Source organism: Stenella coeruleoalba, assembly GCF_951394435.1.
Source record: "Stenella coeruleoalba genome assembly, chromosome: 7".
Taxonomy (NCBI): domain Eukaryota; kingdom Metazoa; phylum Chordata; class Mammalia; order Artiodactyla; family Delphinidae; genus Stenella; species Stenella coeruleoalba.
In genome coordinates this window covers 23,731,721-23,744,928 of record NC_137153.1, presented here as the reverse complement: position 1 = coordinate 23,744,928, position 13,208 = coordinate 23,731,721, and the positions used below count along the sequence as shown (strand labels likewise).

General features: G+C 46.8%; 1 protein-coding gene across 2 annotated transcripts in view; it reads left to right on the top strand.

Moving 5' to 3' along the window:
* SLC39A14 (solute carrier family 39 member 14) overlaps nt 1-11,539 on the top strand; it is a 47,832-nt gene extending 36,293 nt beyond the window's left edge. For both annotated transcript variants that reach the window (XM_079926348.1, XM_079926347.1), the window contains exons 4-9: nt 1,052-1,221; nt 3,521-3,643; nt 4,126-4,314; nt 4,432-4,639; nt 5,986-6,170; nt 8,187-11,539. In XM_079926348.1, coding sequence (XP_079782474.1) covers nt 1,052-1,221; nt 3,521-3,643; nt 4,126-4,314; nt 4,432-4,639; nt 5,986-6,170; nt 8,187-8,333 — 1,022 coding nt within the window. In that variant the 3' untranslated portion in view covers nt 8,334-11,539. The remainder of the gene's footprint in view (nt 1-1,051; nt 1,222-3,520; nt 3,644-4,125; nt 4,315-4,431; nt 4,640-5,985; nt 6,171-8,186) is intronic.
* Nucleotides 11,540-13,208: the final 1,669 nt, after the last annotated feature.

Genomic DNA, 13,208 nt, shown 5'->3' with positions numbered 1-13,208 from the left:
GGGCTACTTTTTTTTCGGCTCCAGAAATTAAATTTATTAATTTTTTTTCAAGATTGGAAATGAAATGCTGTGTTGCCTGTTGAATGGGAATACAATAATGGTACATACTCCGCCCCTGGGCTCACAGGGGAGGCCTCATCCTGGCTCACTTTTGTCCTGCCCGGAGTGTGTGACACTGGGAAATGGTAGAGGAAATATTTTTTGACGGGGTGATCTTGGAACTCTGTTCTCTACACTGCAGCCCTCTCAAAGCAAATGGAAACAAACAAATAAAGCAAAACCTGAGGGAGTTCCCTGGTGGCCTAGTGGTTAGGATTCCGGGTTTCCTGTGCCATGGCCCAGGTTCAGTCCCTGGTCGGGGAACTGAGATCCTGCAAGTTTCGGGGCATAACCGAAAACAAAAAGAAAAAACAAAACAAGGTCATAGGAAAAAAACAAAACCTGAGATGTTAAGAGAATGGATTTTGTGGCCATCGGGCCTTACTTGTCTGTCCCTTCTGCCCTGCACAGAGCAGACCAGGTGTGGGGAGTGTCCCATGTGCCTGCATAGCGAGGGTCAGACGTGCCAACACGGCAGCCCAGTGATCTGTCGGTCTCTTCCCCTTGCTCTGGTTTCCTGTTCCCTAGAGCTCTCGAGTCCAAAGTCTGCTAGGCAGCCCCTGGCTAGGCCTGAGCACACCTCGGCTACAGGCCAAGGCAGGACCTGCCCTGCCAGGCACAGCAGCTAGCAGGTGGGACTCAGCAGCCACCAGGCAGCAGGGGCGAGAGACGCGGGGTTCCAAGGCCACCGCGAGTTCCTCCCCGTTTCTCCTGAGCCGATTGAAGGAAATTTCATTGGACTTGAATCACTAACAAATGTTCTGTTTCTCTCTCCCTCCCTGCTTGTCTCTCTGATTTTTCTTGTTTTGCCTCCTTTGTTAATATCCACCAAAACCCCCTCCCACTCTACCTCCCGCCCTCTCCACCTCTCTCCCTGAATGGTGGCTGCCGTGCCGTGGGGCGTTCGCCCTTGTCCCTGTCCTGGGTGGGGCTGGCTCCCCCTCCCCGGCAGTCTGGGGGTACGGTCTCCTCTGTGTGACCGTCATCTCCCTCTGCTCCCTGATGGGGGCCAGCGTGGTGCCCTTCATGAAGAAGACTTTTTACAAGAGGCTGCTGCTCTACTTCATAGCTCTGGCGATTGGAACCCTCTACTCCAACGCCCTCTTCCAGCTCATCCCCGAGGTATGGCAAGCTAGGGCCCTTGCACAGGAGCACGCCGCCTCCTGGGGGATGGCGGGACACAGTGGGCGGGCCCTCCATCTCCACAGAAGGCCTAGAGAGGAGGTCCTCTCCTTTTGGAAAGTGAAGCTAGGATGTAGGCACGAGCGAGGGGAGGCAGCTTAGAGAAGGCTTTGAGAGCTGGTTCAAATCCCAGCTCCACCGGCCACAAGTTCTGTGCCCTTGGGCAAGTCACCTGACCTCTCTGTCCTTCCGTTTCCTCATATGTAAAACGGGAAGAATAAAAAGGGCGGACCTCAGGGTGATGCCGTGAGGGTTACGTGAGTTAATGTTTCTTAAACACCTGGTGCTCGCTATCTGTTGGGTAAACAGAGGTAGTGTAGTTAGGTCACGTTATGGCTCCCAATTTGGAGCTTTTGGCCCCAAAAACAGAATCCGTAGGTCTCAATGAAAAGCTCACTTCTCCTCAGTAGGACATTAAATTCTAAAGACAACCTGTCTTTTTTTTTTTTTTTTGGTATGTGGGCCTCTCACCGTTGTGGCCTCTCCCGTTGCGGAGCACAGGCTCCGGACGCGCAGGCTCAGCGGCCATGGCTCACGGGCCCAGCCGCTCCGCGGCATGTGGGATCTTCCCGGACCGGGGCACGAACCCGTGTCCCCTGCATTGGCAGGCGGACTCTCAACCACTGCGCCACCAGGGAAGCCCGACAACCTGTCTTTTGCATCAGAAAATAAGCTAGAGAGGTATGAGGATTAAATAACGAGCTCCTAATCCATGGAAGGGCCTTTATATAATAGGTGCGCAGTAAAGTTTTGCTGTTGGCAAAATAAAAAAAAAAAGAAGAAGAAGAAAAGAAAGAAAATAAGCTGGAGAGAACCCACCAGTCTGGCCTCACACATGTTGATGGTACCTTTGCCCCTTCGCCTGGGCTAACCAGGAAACCCTCCATGAGAGAGGAGGAGCCCAGTGTTTGTAAGGCTTATTAGCAGGGCCTTGGAGGAGTTTCTCATCCCATGTGGTCTCTGCGTAGACCTGCTGATGGCAGGAATCCTGAGGCACTACACTGGGTAGTCTGACGGGCCTGGATGAGCCAGAGGTGAAGCAGAAAGATGACGCCCCGGGCTCCTTAGAGCACTTTGTTTTCCAAGATGCGGTTTTGTGTTTTCTGAGTTGATCCTTAGATCACCTCTGTGATGTGTAGGAAACAAGGAATGTTGTACCCATTTAACAGATACAGAATCTGACCTGCACAAGAGCTCGTATCTTAGTGCTTTTTGTGGAGAACTGTTAGTTGCCTCTTTCCACCTCACTTTTCCGTAAGATGATTGGACTCTCCTGGAAAGTTGGCCGGAATGAGTAATTTCTATTCTAGAACTTGACCTTTAATGTCTCTTAGAAAACTACCCTAAGAGATTGCATTTCGTCCCTTTAAAATAGAAAAGACAAACACTTAGCTTTAAAGCAGCCCGGAGTTCCTGGTACTGGTGGTCTTTTATCTGGGACCTATTCACGAGAAGGCTGGCGTTTATTCGAGAGGCCCATTTCCTATCAGAAAACTTAGGAGCAGGTCAGCAGACACTTTCCCAAGGGCCCCCCCGCACAAGTCAGGAGCATCACTGAGAATGGAATTCTCCTCATTTCTACTCCTATCTGCTTCCCAATGGATTCTTTTTTTTTTTCCTTCTTTCTTTTGGCCATAGTAAGTGAAGTTTCCAGAAACCAAGACAAAACCCCCAAAATTGACACGTGCAGTCACACAGTCTGCTTTCTTGGCTTTGTGGTCACTGGGAGGTCTGCGGTCAGGAAGATGCCGCAATTCTTACTATTTAACTGGAGAAAGGATTTCCCATTTTAGAAAGTATAACTGTACCATCTCCCTGTGTGTTTACAGGCAGATCAGCCAGGAACGCTATATAACGATGAAAACAAACACGAGTGTCTCCTCCTTAAAGATGGAATCTGCCGGCAGAGTCTGTCCTTGTAGCAAAGCTCCAGGAGAAGTGAAGACAGAGTCCTCATTAAAAGTAGAAAGGCCACATCCAAGGCTGTTCTTCCTGAGAGTAAAATTCTAAAGACGATCTGTCTTTTGCATCAGCAAATAAGCTAGAGAGAACCCAGCGGGTCTGGTGATGTGACATTAGGGAAACATCGAGGGTTAGATTTTTGCTGGAAAGGGATTGAGTACATGGCAGAGTTGTCCCGGTCTCTTCCTTTCCTAGAGTCAAGTGGTTAAAGAGATGAGAGGGGACCAGTGAAGATTTTCTATATTCTTAAACTCATTTTGTTTTCTTGGATCCACAGGCTTTTGGTTTCAACCCTCTGGAAGATTATTATGTCTCCAAGTCTGCAGTGGTGTTTGGGGGCTTTTATCTCTTCTTTTTCACAGAGAAGGTCTTGAAGATGCTTCTTAAGCAGAAGAATGAGGTGAGGCCTAATCGTTGGTAAAAGAAGCGCCTCTAGGGAGAGCATCCATCTCAGAACTGTGTCCGGTGGTGGTGTTACCTCAGTGCCAATCCAGTGAGCTTACCTGGATCCTCCCGCCATGGATTCAAACCCACAAACTATTTCAGGAGTAGATGTCTCACTTCACCTCAGGAGGGTGTTAGCAGTGGGTGAGGGCGAATCATTAGCCATTGCGAGGAGCAGCTGTAAATGTTCTTTGCTGTGCCTCCTGGCAGGGATGAGTGTTGGCCCTGAGGTCCCTCCTCTGAGATCCGTCCCGTGGCAGCACCACGTGCCCTTCGATTCAGCTTTCTCCAACACCTTGCCCTAGGTTTCTGTCCTATTGCCTACTTGTGTTTTCTTGGATGGTGGGAGTGAGGTCTTCCCGGTGCTTGGAGCTCCTGCCGGGTGGGTGGTTTTGGTGAGTGTTGCACTGACCCGACCCCTCCCTGTGGTCCCTCCAGCATCATCACGGACACAGCCATTATGCCTCTGAGACGCTTCCTTCCCAGAAGGACCAGGAGGAGGGGGTGACGGAGAAGCTGCAGAACGGGGATCTGGACCACATGATTTCTCAGCGCTGCAGTGGCGAGCTGGATGGGAAGGCCCCTGTGATGGACGAGAAGGTCATCGTGGGCTCCCTCTCTGTCCAGGTCAGTGGGCCATCCACTGCTGGGGGGGCAGGGGCCCTTAAGTGGTAATGGCCTTGATGACTCGGGCCTACCCTGAAGGTCCGTCGTCCACCCTTTGACAGGGGGGCTTTCTTGCAGGACCTGCAGGCCTCCCAGAGCGCCTGCTACTGGCTGAAAGGTGTCCGCTACTCTGACATCGGCACACTGGCCTGGATGATCACCCTGAGCGACGGCCTCCATAACTTCATCGATGGCCTGGCTATTGGTGCCTCCTTCACCGTGTCTGTCTTCCAAGGCATCAGCACCTCGGTGGCCATCCTCTGCGAGGAGTTCCCACACGAGCTAGGTAAGTGTGCTCACACCCCGCCCCCCAGCCCCTTCCGCTTGTGCCGACTCCTCCCCCCACTTCAGAACACACATTATGATTAATGAACACATTTTCTATGCTATGTGAAATCAAACCACTAATTCTCAACACCTGAGTTAATAATTGAAAATTGATCATCGGACGGGACTTCCCTGGCTTTCTAATGGTTAAGATTCCACGCTTCCACTGCAGGGGGCACGGGTTCGATCCCTGGTCAGGGAGCTAAGATCCCGCATGCTGCACAGCATGGCGAAAGAAAGAGAGAGAGAGAGAGGGAGGGAGGGAGGGAGGGAGGGAGGGAGGAAGGAAGGAAGAAAAGAAAATTGATCATTGGAAATGATGGCATTTTTTACTGGGATGGTTGTTTCCCCATAGTCCCATAACCTGTGGCTGTTTCCTCACCTCTACACTGGGCTTAATACTGGTACCTACCTTGTTGATTCATCGTAAAAAGCAAAAGGAAAAAATAGTGAAAAGGACTTACTGCGTGCCGTACGCTATTCTAAGTGCTCAATATAGGTTATCTCTTACATCCTATTAATCTTCCAAAGGCTGAGATGTATGTGAGAAGTCTGGTGGGTAGAAGAAATAGATGAACCAGGGGCTGGAAGGTCCTTGGTTTTATCAGAGGGAGAGTGTAAAAAGCCTAGACTTTTTGAAGGCTCAGACACTCAAGGTCATGTCCTGGCTTTGCCATTTATTGGCTTGTGACTGGGCAAATTACTATTTCTCTCGGTCTCAATTTTGTTTTCGAAAAATACCATTCATTACAGTTTTGAGGAAGGAAGCTCCTTCTGTTTCACCATCAATCAAAAGAGAAATGAGGGCTTCCCTGGTGGCGCAGTGGTTGAGAGTCCGCCTGCCGATGCAGGGGACACGGGTTCGTGCCCCGGTCCGGGAAGATCCCACATGCCGCGGAGCGGCTGGGCCCGTGAGCCATGGCCGCTGAGCCTGCGCGTCCGGAGCCTGTGCTCCGCAACGGGAGAGGCCACAACAGTGAGAGGCCCGCGGACTGCAAAAAGAAAAAAAAGAAAGAAAAGAGAGAAATGAGGCCATTGCTAGATGGTTTTCTCTTTTGAAAATCCTGTGCATTGTTTTCAGCCTCTAGGCTGGTTGTACGCTCCCAGCCTCACAGATGGAGACAGCTCCTCGGCATGGTGGTGAAGGGGGCCCTAGTCTTGTCACCGTGATCTCCAGTCTGGGGCCATCTTGATTTTCACCCACACTCCATCCAGCGTTTAAGCATGTCCTCATCAAGCTGTGTGTCCCATGACCTAGTATGAATCTTCTGTCCACACCCTCCCCTCTTGTTGTCCCCACCATAGGAGACTTTGTCATCCTGCTCAATGCCGGCATGAGTATCCAGCAGGCTCTCTTCTTCAACTTCCTCTCTGCCTGCTGCTGTTACGTGGGCCTGGCCTTCGGCATCTTAGCTGGCAGCCACTTCTCTGCCAACTGGATCTTTGCCCTGGCTGGAGGAATGTTCTTGTATATTTCTCTGGCTGATATGGTAAGTCTTCCATAGTTTTAATGCCTTGTAGGCAAAACTGGATCGGGTTATGAAATTCGTTGGATTGGGAGGACAGCTAAGGGGCATTAGTTAGTTTTTTTGTTTTTAAAATTTATTTATTTATTTATTTATTTTTGGCTGCATTGGGTCTTTGTTGCTGTGCGCGGGCTTTCTCTAGCTGCGGCGAGCGGGGGCTACTCTTTGTTGCGGTGCGCGGGCTTCTTGTTGCAGTGGCTTCTCTTGTTGTGGAGCACGGGCTCTAGGCACGCGGGCCCTAGAGTGTGGGGGCTCAGTAGTTGTGGCTCGTGGGCTCTAGAGCTCAGGCTCAGAGGTTGTGGCACACGGGCTTAGTTGCTCCATGGCATGTGGATCTTCCCGGACCAGGGATCGAACCTGTGTCCGCTGCATTGGCAGGTGGATTCTTAACCGCTATGCCACCAATAATAACTTTATTGAGGAATCAAGTCACATGCCACACGATTTGTAAATAAAAGTGTACTGTTCAATGCCTTTTAAGGGGACATTAGATTTCAAAGGATGAAAGGCCTATGTTCCTTTAGCATATGTCCTTAAAGAAAATGATGTATCTCAACTCCGGGGTCCTTACTTTAAGTATTACAGAATAGAGACTTATAGATAAAGAATGGGGAAGGGAGGGAAGAGGAAATTACCCATAATTATTCTCCCCCAAAATAACAACACTTGGGTTTGTTTCTTTTTCATCTCAATGCATTGTGTTTGTTTTTAAATAACTCTAATCACATGGAGTACACAATTTTATGTCCTGGTTTCTTTTTTTTTTTTTTTTTTACTTACTACATCCTAGACATTTTTCATGTTGCATACTCTTTAAAAGCATCCTTTTCTCATTATCAGTAGTATTTGGTGAGGGGATTTACCTTCTCCAGAACAAGAATTGCTGGTTCAGAAGGGATGCGTGGTTTGAGGTTTTAATATGTATCGCCAAATTGCTTTCTAAAAAGCTTACCCTCCTTTATTTACATCATTAGCGGTGTCTGAAAGTGTACATCGTACCCGTTAACGTTTGGTATAACCGTTTAAGTAGTTTTGCGTTTGCTAGTTTAATACCTGATTTGTTGCATCTTTATAACTAACAAGGTTGATTTCCTTCCTTGTTGGCATGACGGTTCTTTGGCAGGTTTGCATGAATTATTTTCCATATCCTCGGAAAGCAGTTTTTTGTTTTTGTTTAATATTTATTTATTTATTTGGTCATGCTGGGTCTTAAGTTGCAGCAAGCGGGCTCCTTAGTTGTGACATGTGGGATCTAGTTCCCTGACCAGGGAACGAACCTGGGCCCCCTGCACTGGGAGCACAGAGTCTTAACCACTGCGCCAGCAGAGCAGTCCCGGAAAGTAGTATTTTTGATGAGATGATGAGAGCACTGACCACCATGGTCCATCCTCAGCCCATGGAAACATCTTAGATTCTCTCCTCCGGTGGGTGGCCCTCCCTGGGGTTAGGGTATTTTTGTCACCTGCCTTGCTGGCCAGCAGCAAGAGGCCTTGAGTCACAGCAATGCTTAGTTCCGTTCTCTGGCCCCTTACATGGTTGCTGAGTTTCCCAAACAAGCGACAACATTCTGATAGCAAAAAGACCTTTTGATGTGTTTTTAAAGATCACAGTAATTTTTAGCAGAGTGGTTATTTTTAGTCCGCACCTAAACACATCCAGGGTTACATGCACGTGTCGTACTTTGTTTCACTTCCATAGCTGTAAAGTAGTGGTAACCACCTTGGAGAAAGGCTCTAACGTTTAAGTTCTAGAAGTTAGTGCTGTTGATTTTCTTTGTAAACCAATCGTATATTATATATCTTAATTATAACTATTATAATCATATATTTATACTAATGATTGTGGTAGCCTTATAATGCAAAAATATAATAATAGTAAATGTTGTAATAATTGTTAGGTAATATACATATGACTGAATTGTCCTGCACTTAAAGGTTAAGAAAGGAACTGCAGCTCTCGTGTTTTTTTCTTCTTCCCCAGTTCCCTGAGATGAACGAGGTCTGCCAAGAGGATGAAAGGAACGGCAGTGTCTTGATCCCCTTTGTCATCCAGAACGTGGGCCTCTTGACTGGTTTCAGCATCATGCTGGTCCTCACTATGTATTCGGGACAGATCCAGATCGGGTAGGGCCCTGCCAGGAGCCGGCGGGGTTGGCAGTCGGGCCCTTGGCCGCTGATCCCTGGCCCAAGGACTCCTCATCCAGGAAGCACCTCGGAAGAGGCAGTTCTATTAAAAACTGTGACATGGAGACTGTATCCCTGCATTCAAATGTTAGCTGTTTTTAAAATGCTGTATCCTAGGAATAAGCTGCCCTGGTAACCAGCCTCTAGGTAGTGCCTCTCCCCCTTTCCTTTTCTTTCTCAGAGTGATTCTGGAACTGAATGCAGCTTAAAAGACAAGACTAACTTTTTTCTCTGGTTGCCCTGGCCTCTTTCTCTTCCAACCAGCACTGAGACCTTCTGAATCCTTTGCCCGACAATGCAAAAAGATAGCCAGGGCTCACAACTTGGCTAGAAATATCAGGAGGTGAATCTATAGTTTGGGGCCCACAAATCTGAATGTGTTTCCTCGGCCTCAAGGTGACCCATTTTTAAGCGAATCCGCCTATTTTTACAGAAAAGGTATAGAAGACAGGAATCCCTCTTATTCTTTCAAAATCTGTTCAGTTGCCTATTCTTTCAAAGAGAACTGAAAGCTGGAAACAGATGAGAAGGGCGGGAGGGAGAGGCAAGGATCACCCTGAGATGGGGGTGTGTGTCTTGTCAGGGTGGTTACCTGTTCCCTCTGGGATGCTTGGCACCGGTTCTGCACCTGGTGTTTCGTGGCCGTCCAGGTGAGCCAGCAGGTAGGTTCTGTTGCCTGAACCTCCCCTCCTTTTGGATGAACACTGGCAGACTGGAGGGCAGAGAAGAGAGACCTGTGAGAAATCCGTTGGCTTTGCTGTGATTTCCACCCCCATCTCCCGGGAGACTCCCTGGAGGCACATTCTAAGCACATTGACGGTGCCCGTGTCAGAGGGCAGACTGCACAGATTTACCTCCCTGGTCAACAGTTGTGCTGACAGGTGGCAAGCTGACCTACAGAATTGGAGTGCAGCTTGTGGTCTTCTTGACAAGGGTAATCAGAAACGGAATCAGCGCAGGCAACATTTAGGGTTTACTGATTCCATAAGTAACAGTGATAGAACTCTGAGATGGAAGATCCAGAGCTTGGATTGGGGGCATCCCTGGGGTTTGCAGAATAGAGGACCCATGGGTTCTGCTGCACCGTCTGGGGTTCCCCCTTTCTCCCTCACCCCGAACAAGCGAGGGCGAATCCTGTATTGAACTGAATAGGAATTGCTCTAACTCTCTTCAGAAAAACGGACTGATAGACTTGTGTGTGAGACCGTAGGCCAGCCGCCGGCCCTGTGGAGCCCTCTCCTCAGAGCTCTGGCTTCGAGGGGAGCTAATCTCCAGGTTCACTAGGTGAATTGCTTTATTATTATCATATTGATAATGTGAGATTCTTTAGCCACTCTGGGGAGCCGACCTCTCCTGAAGCCTTCCTCAGTGGTGCCCACAGTCGCAGCCCAGGGGCTGTGTTCGCAAACCGACTTGTGCATGTGGCTGACGAGTCCTGGTCCGTCACCACCACCCATTAGTTTTTCCGTTCTGACAGGAAAACTTTCCATTCTACGGTAGTTAAAAGCAGCATCTACTCTGGCTTTTTTCCCCTCCCCGCCTCCCCCCACCCCTTGGGAAACATCCGTCAAACCAGGACTATTCTTGAAAAGAACATGAGTGGGAAAACCGCCGGTGATGCTTTATACGTTTTTCTCATCTTGCCTGTTGACTTTGATAGATTTGAGAATGGGCAGAAGAAGGAGGAAAACTCAGTTCTCACGATTCTAGGTGAACTATCAGGACAGACTCCTGGTAGGATTATGGTCCAGTTTTTACCAAAGAACCAATTCCTTGAATGTTGGGATCTAACTTTTTATATTGTCATTATTATTGTCATTGTTACTGTTTTAAAACGATTCTTTGTCTTTTCTGTTTGATTTCCCTCAAACTGCTTTCAGGAGCTAGCAGGAAATAACTCAAACCTTAGGACTTCAGAAGATTTTGCTTCCCTTAATTCACATGGATGTATTAAATTTATAATTTTAGCATCCCCTATAGATCTGTCATTCCTTACAAATACTATTATTCTTGGAGTAGAATCCTAAGTAAGAGTTAGTGGGTTTCTAGTTTTAGGAGAAGAGCTCAAAAATGTAACCTTGAGCAAATTAAAAACTAAAATACGAAGTAGCAGGGTGCCCTCCCTTCTCATGCACACCTATATTAAGAGCTAACTTTCCTTTCACAGACAGCTGCCTCAAAGGGAAATTCTCTTCAAACTAATTGGTCCAGAGGCCAGTCCTACTTTGAGCTTAGGGGTGGAGACACTGAAATCGTGCAACTGATTATGTGTTGCCATTGGCAACAGATTTTCCTCAATTGAAAATGTGGCCATTTCTTTTTGAAGTGTTGGATTTGCTGTTTTAAGCATTTGTACATATTAGAAGTCTGAGGAATATCGAGTTCTGAGGACCTTTTTCACCTCTGGCATTAGCATCTTCACCCTCCCTTTCCCTGCGTGGACCGGCTCCCATTAAGGATAACAAGGAAAGTATGTGTCACGTGCAGGAGCAGTGACCCAGGAGCAGGGGTTCTGCTGCTTCTCACCCTCACCCTGGCTTGCAGGTTGCCTTCTGTCCTTGCCCAAAGGTTTTTTGTGTCTAGTGTCAACTTAGGTCTTTCCTTCATTGGTCCTTCACCCTGGGTTTTAAAAAGAAGCCTTCTCTGTTCGAGTATCCTAAGACCTGTTTTTAGTAAGTCCTCTTCCACATGGTAATGTGGAGATGGTAATATGGTAATATGTTGGAAATCTGCTTAAAAAACGAAAAGTTGGGCTTCCCTGGTGGTGCAGTGGTTGGGAGTCCGCCTGCCGATGCAGGGGGCACCGGTTCGTGCCCCGGACCGGGAGGATCCCGCGTGCGGTGGAGCGGCTGGGCCCGTGAGCCATGGCCGCTGAGCCTGCGCGTCCGGAGCCTGTGCTCCGCAACGGGAGAGGCCACAACAGTGAGAAGCCTGCGTACCGCAAAAAAAAAAAACAAAAACGAAAAGTTGTCTGATTTTTGCAAAAGAGAGAGGTTAGATTTTTATTATTCATATTTCCTTTTACAGTTCTGCAATTCCATCACAGTATTTTTTTAAATAACTCAGGTGTTATGAGGATAAATTAGAAAAAAAATAAGTTATGTGGACTGTAAATGTTTTTATTTGTAAGATTCTATAAATAAAGCTATATTCTGTAACTGTTGAATCGCAAGTGTCATCTTTGGCAATAACGTGGGTGTAATGAAGACTGTTGAACACAAGATGGGGGTGGTGTCTTGCTAACTTATAAAGCTTCATTTTACTGGTCCAGCTTACATTTGGAGAGGGGTTTTAGAAGGAACCTCAGAGAGCATAACATACTCACTTTAAATGATTAACTTATCTTTTAATGGGGCCCATGACTTCATCAGTGATGGAAGAACTGTGGTGTTTCCTAAGAAGAGCTTTCTGTCACACTGTTTTCACTTGTATAAATCCATGATTTGAAACTTGGAGAGTACACTTGGTTCATTTAAACCACATCTCCTGTATGTCTTACAGGGAAACGTTCTGTCCTGAGACTTAAAATAAAATTCTAAACCTGTTCTTATTCCAATTCATTCAAAGGGCCAGGGATCTGTTTATCTTCGACCACAAAAACGAGCAGTGGAGTAAAAGAATTGATGCCATTTTATTAATACATACATTAGAGATTCCCAAATGCCTGTTGGTCAGTCCTCCCATTTTTTTAAAACTCAAGAATAATATATTAAGTGGCTCCTGTTGGTATTTTAAATTTCATTAAGTAGCTACTATATTGGACTAATGTCTGCTACGGCTGTTCAAAATGATAGTCACTCTGTGGTTCGGCTTGTGCCACCTCTGGAGAGGCTGGGATTAGTGCCTCCCTGTTCACACCTCAGTTACTGGACTTGCACTGTAATCGCTCTTGTTCTTTATAAACTGAGTTCCTTCTGGGTAGAGGCTATATACCTGGTTTATTTCTGTGATACCAGCACCTGCCACACAGAAAGAATGAATGAAAAGACGAAATGAAATGCCTGCAAGTTCTGTGTTGATGGAAGGGCTCCTTTTCCACTGGCAGCAGTTCCTGTTGTGTTTTCCTGTCTTTGGTGCTGGTTTTGCTAATGCCTTGTTTCCTGGTCCTTCTTTATTTAGAAACAGAAATTTGAGAGGTGAATTTGTGGCCAGTATAGAATAGAGCTAAGCAGAGTAAACAGGTCACTAAGAAGATTAAAACTTTGATCTCAGCCATCTCTTTGTGATACTGCTAACCAGCTAAGCCATTCAGGACATTTTTGGTAGAAGGTGAATGCCCTTCTCCTATCAAATTGCTTCTGCACACTCTTCTTTACCATTCAGTGATGCTGAGATCTGATTTGAGCAAAATCCATTTCGAGAAATAGTGAAGACACCAAACGTGGACACAGCGTTTTTGATTTGTGGGAAAACAAAATGCTCATCTATTTTAAAGATATTTGTACTCTTAATGATCTAGTGAGATACATGCGGACTTCTCAAGGATGATAGGTTTGAATCCCAGCAGAAGTGAATCCTTTTCATCCTTCTGAAATAAACTGAATTATAGTCCATTTAAATATTTTTTAAAAATAGTGGTTGGAAAAGATCCATAGGTCCTTATCATCTCACAGCTAAGTGTGTTTAGATCAGTCAACCAAAAAAATATTTTTCTTTTCAACATCACAATTCTTGCCAGATGTTTCTTCAAGGTTTATTTTAAATGAAGGAAGGGAGTTAGACTACCCTTCCTGTATAACAGCAATCTTTGACCCTAGCAGTGGATGGGATCCCGAAACAGTGGCATCAGTTATAATTGAGGAATAACCTAAAAGTGTTC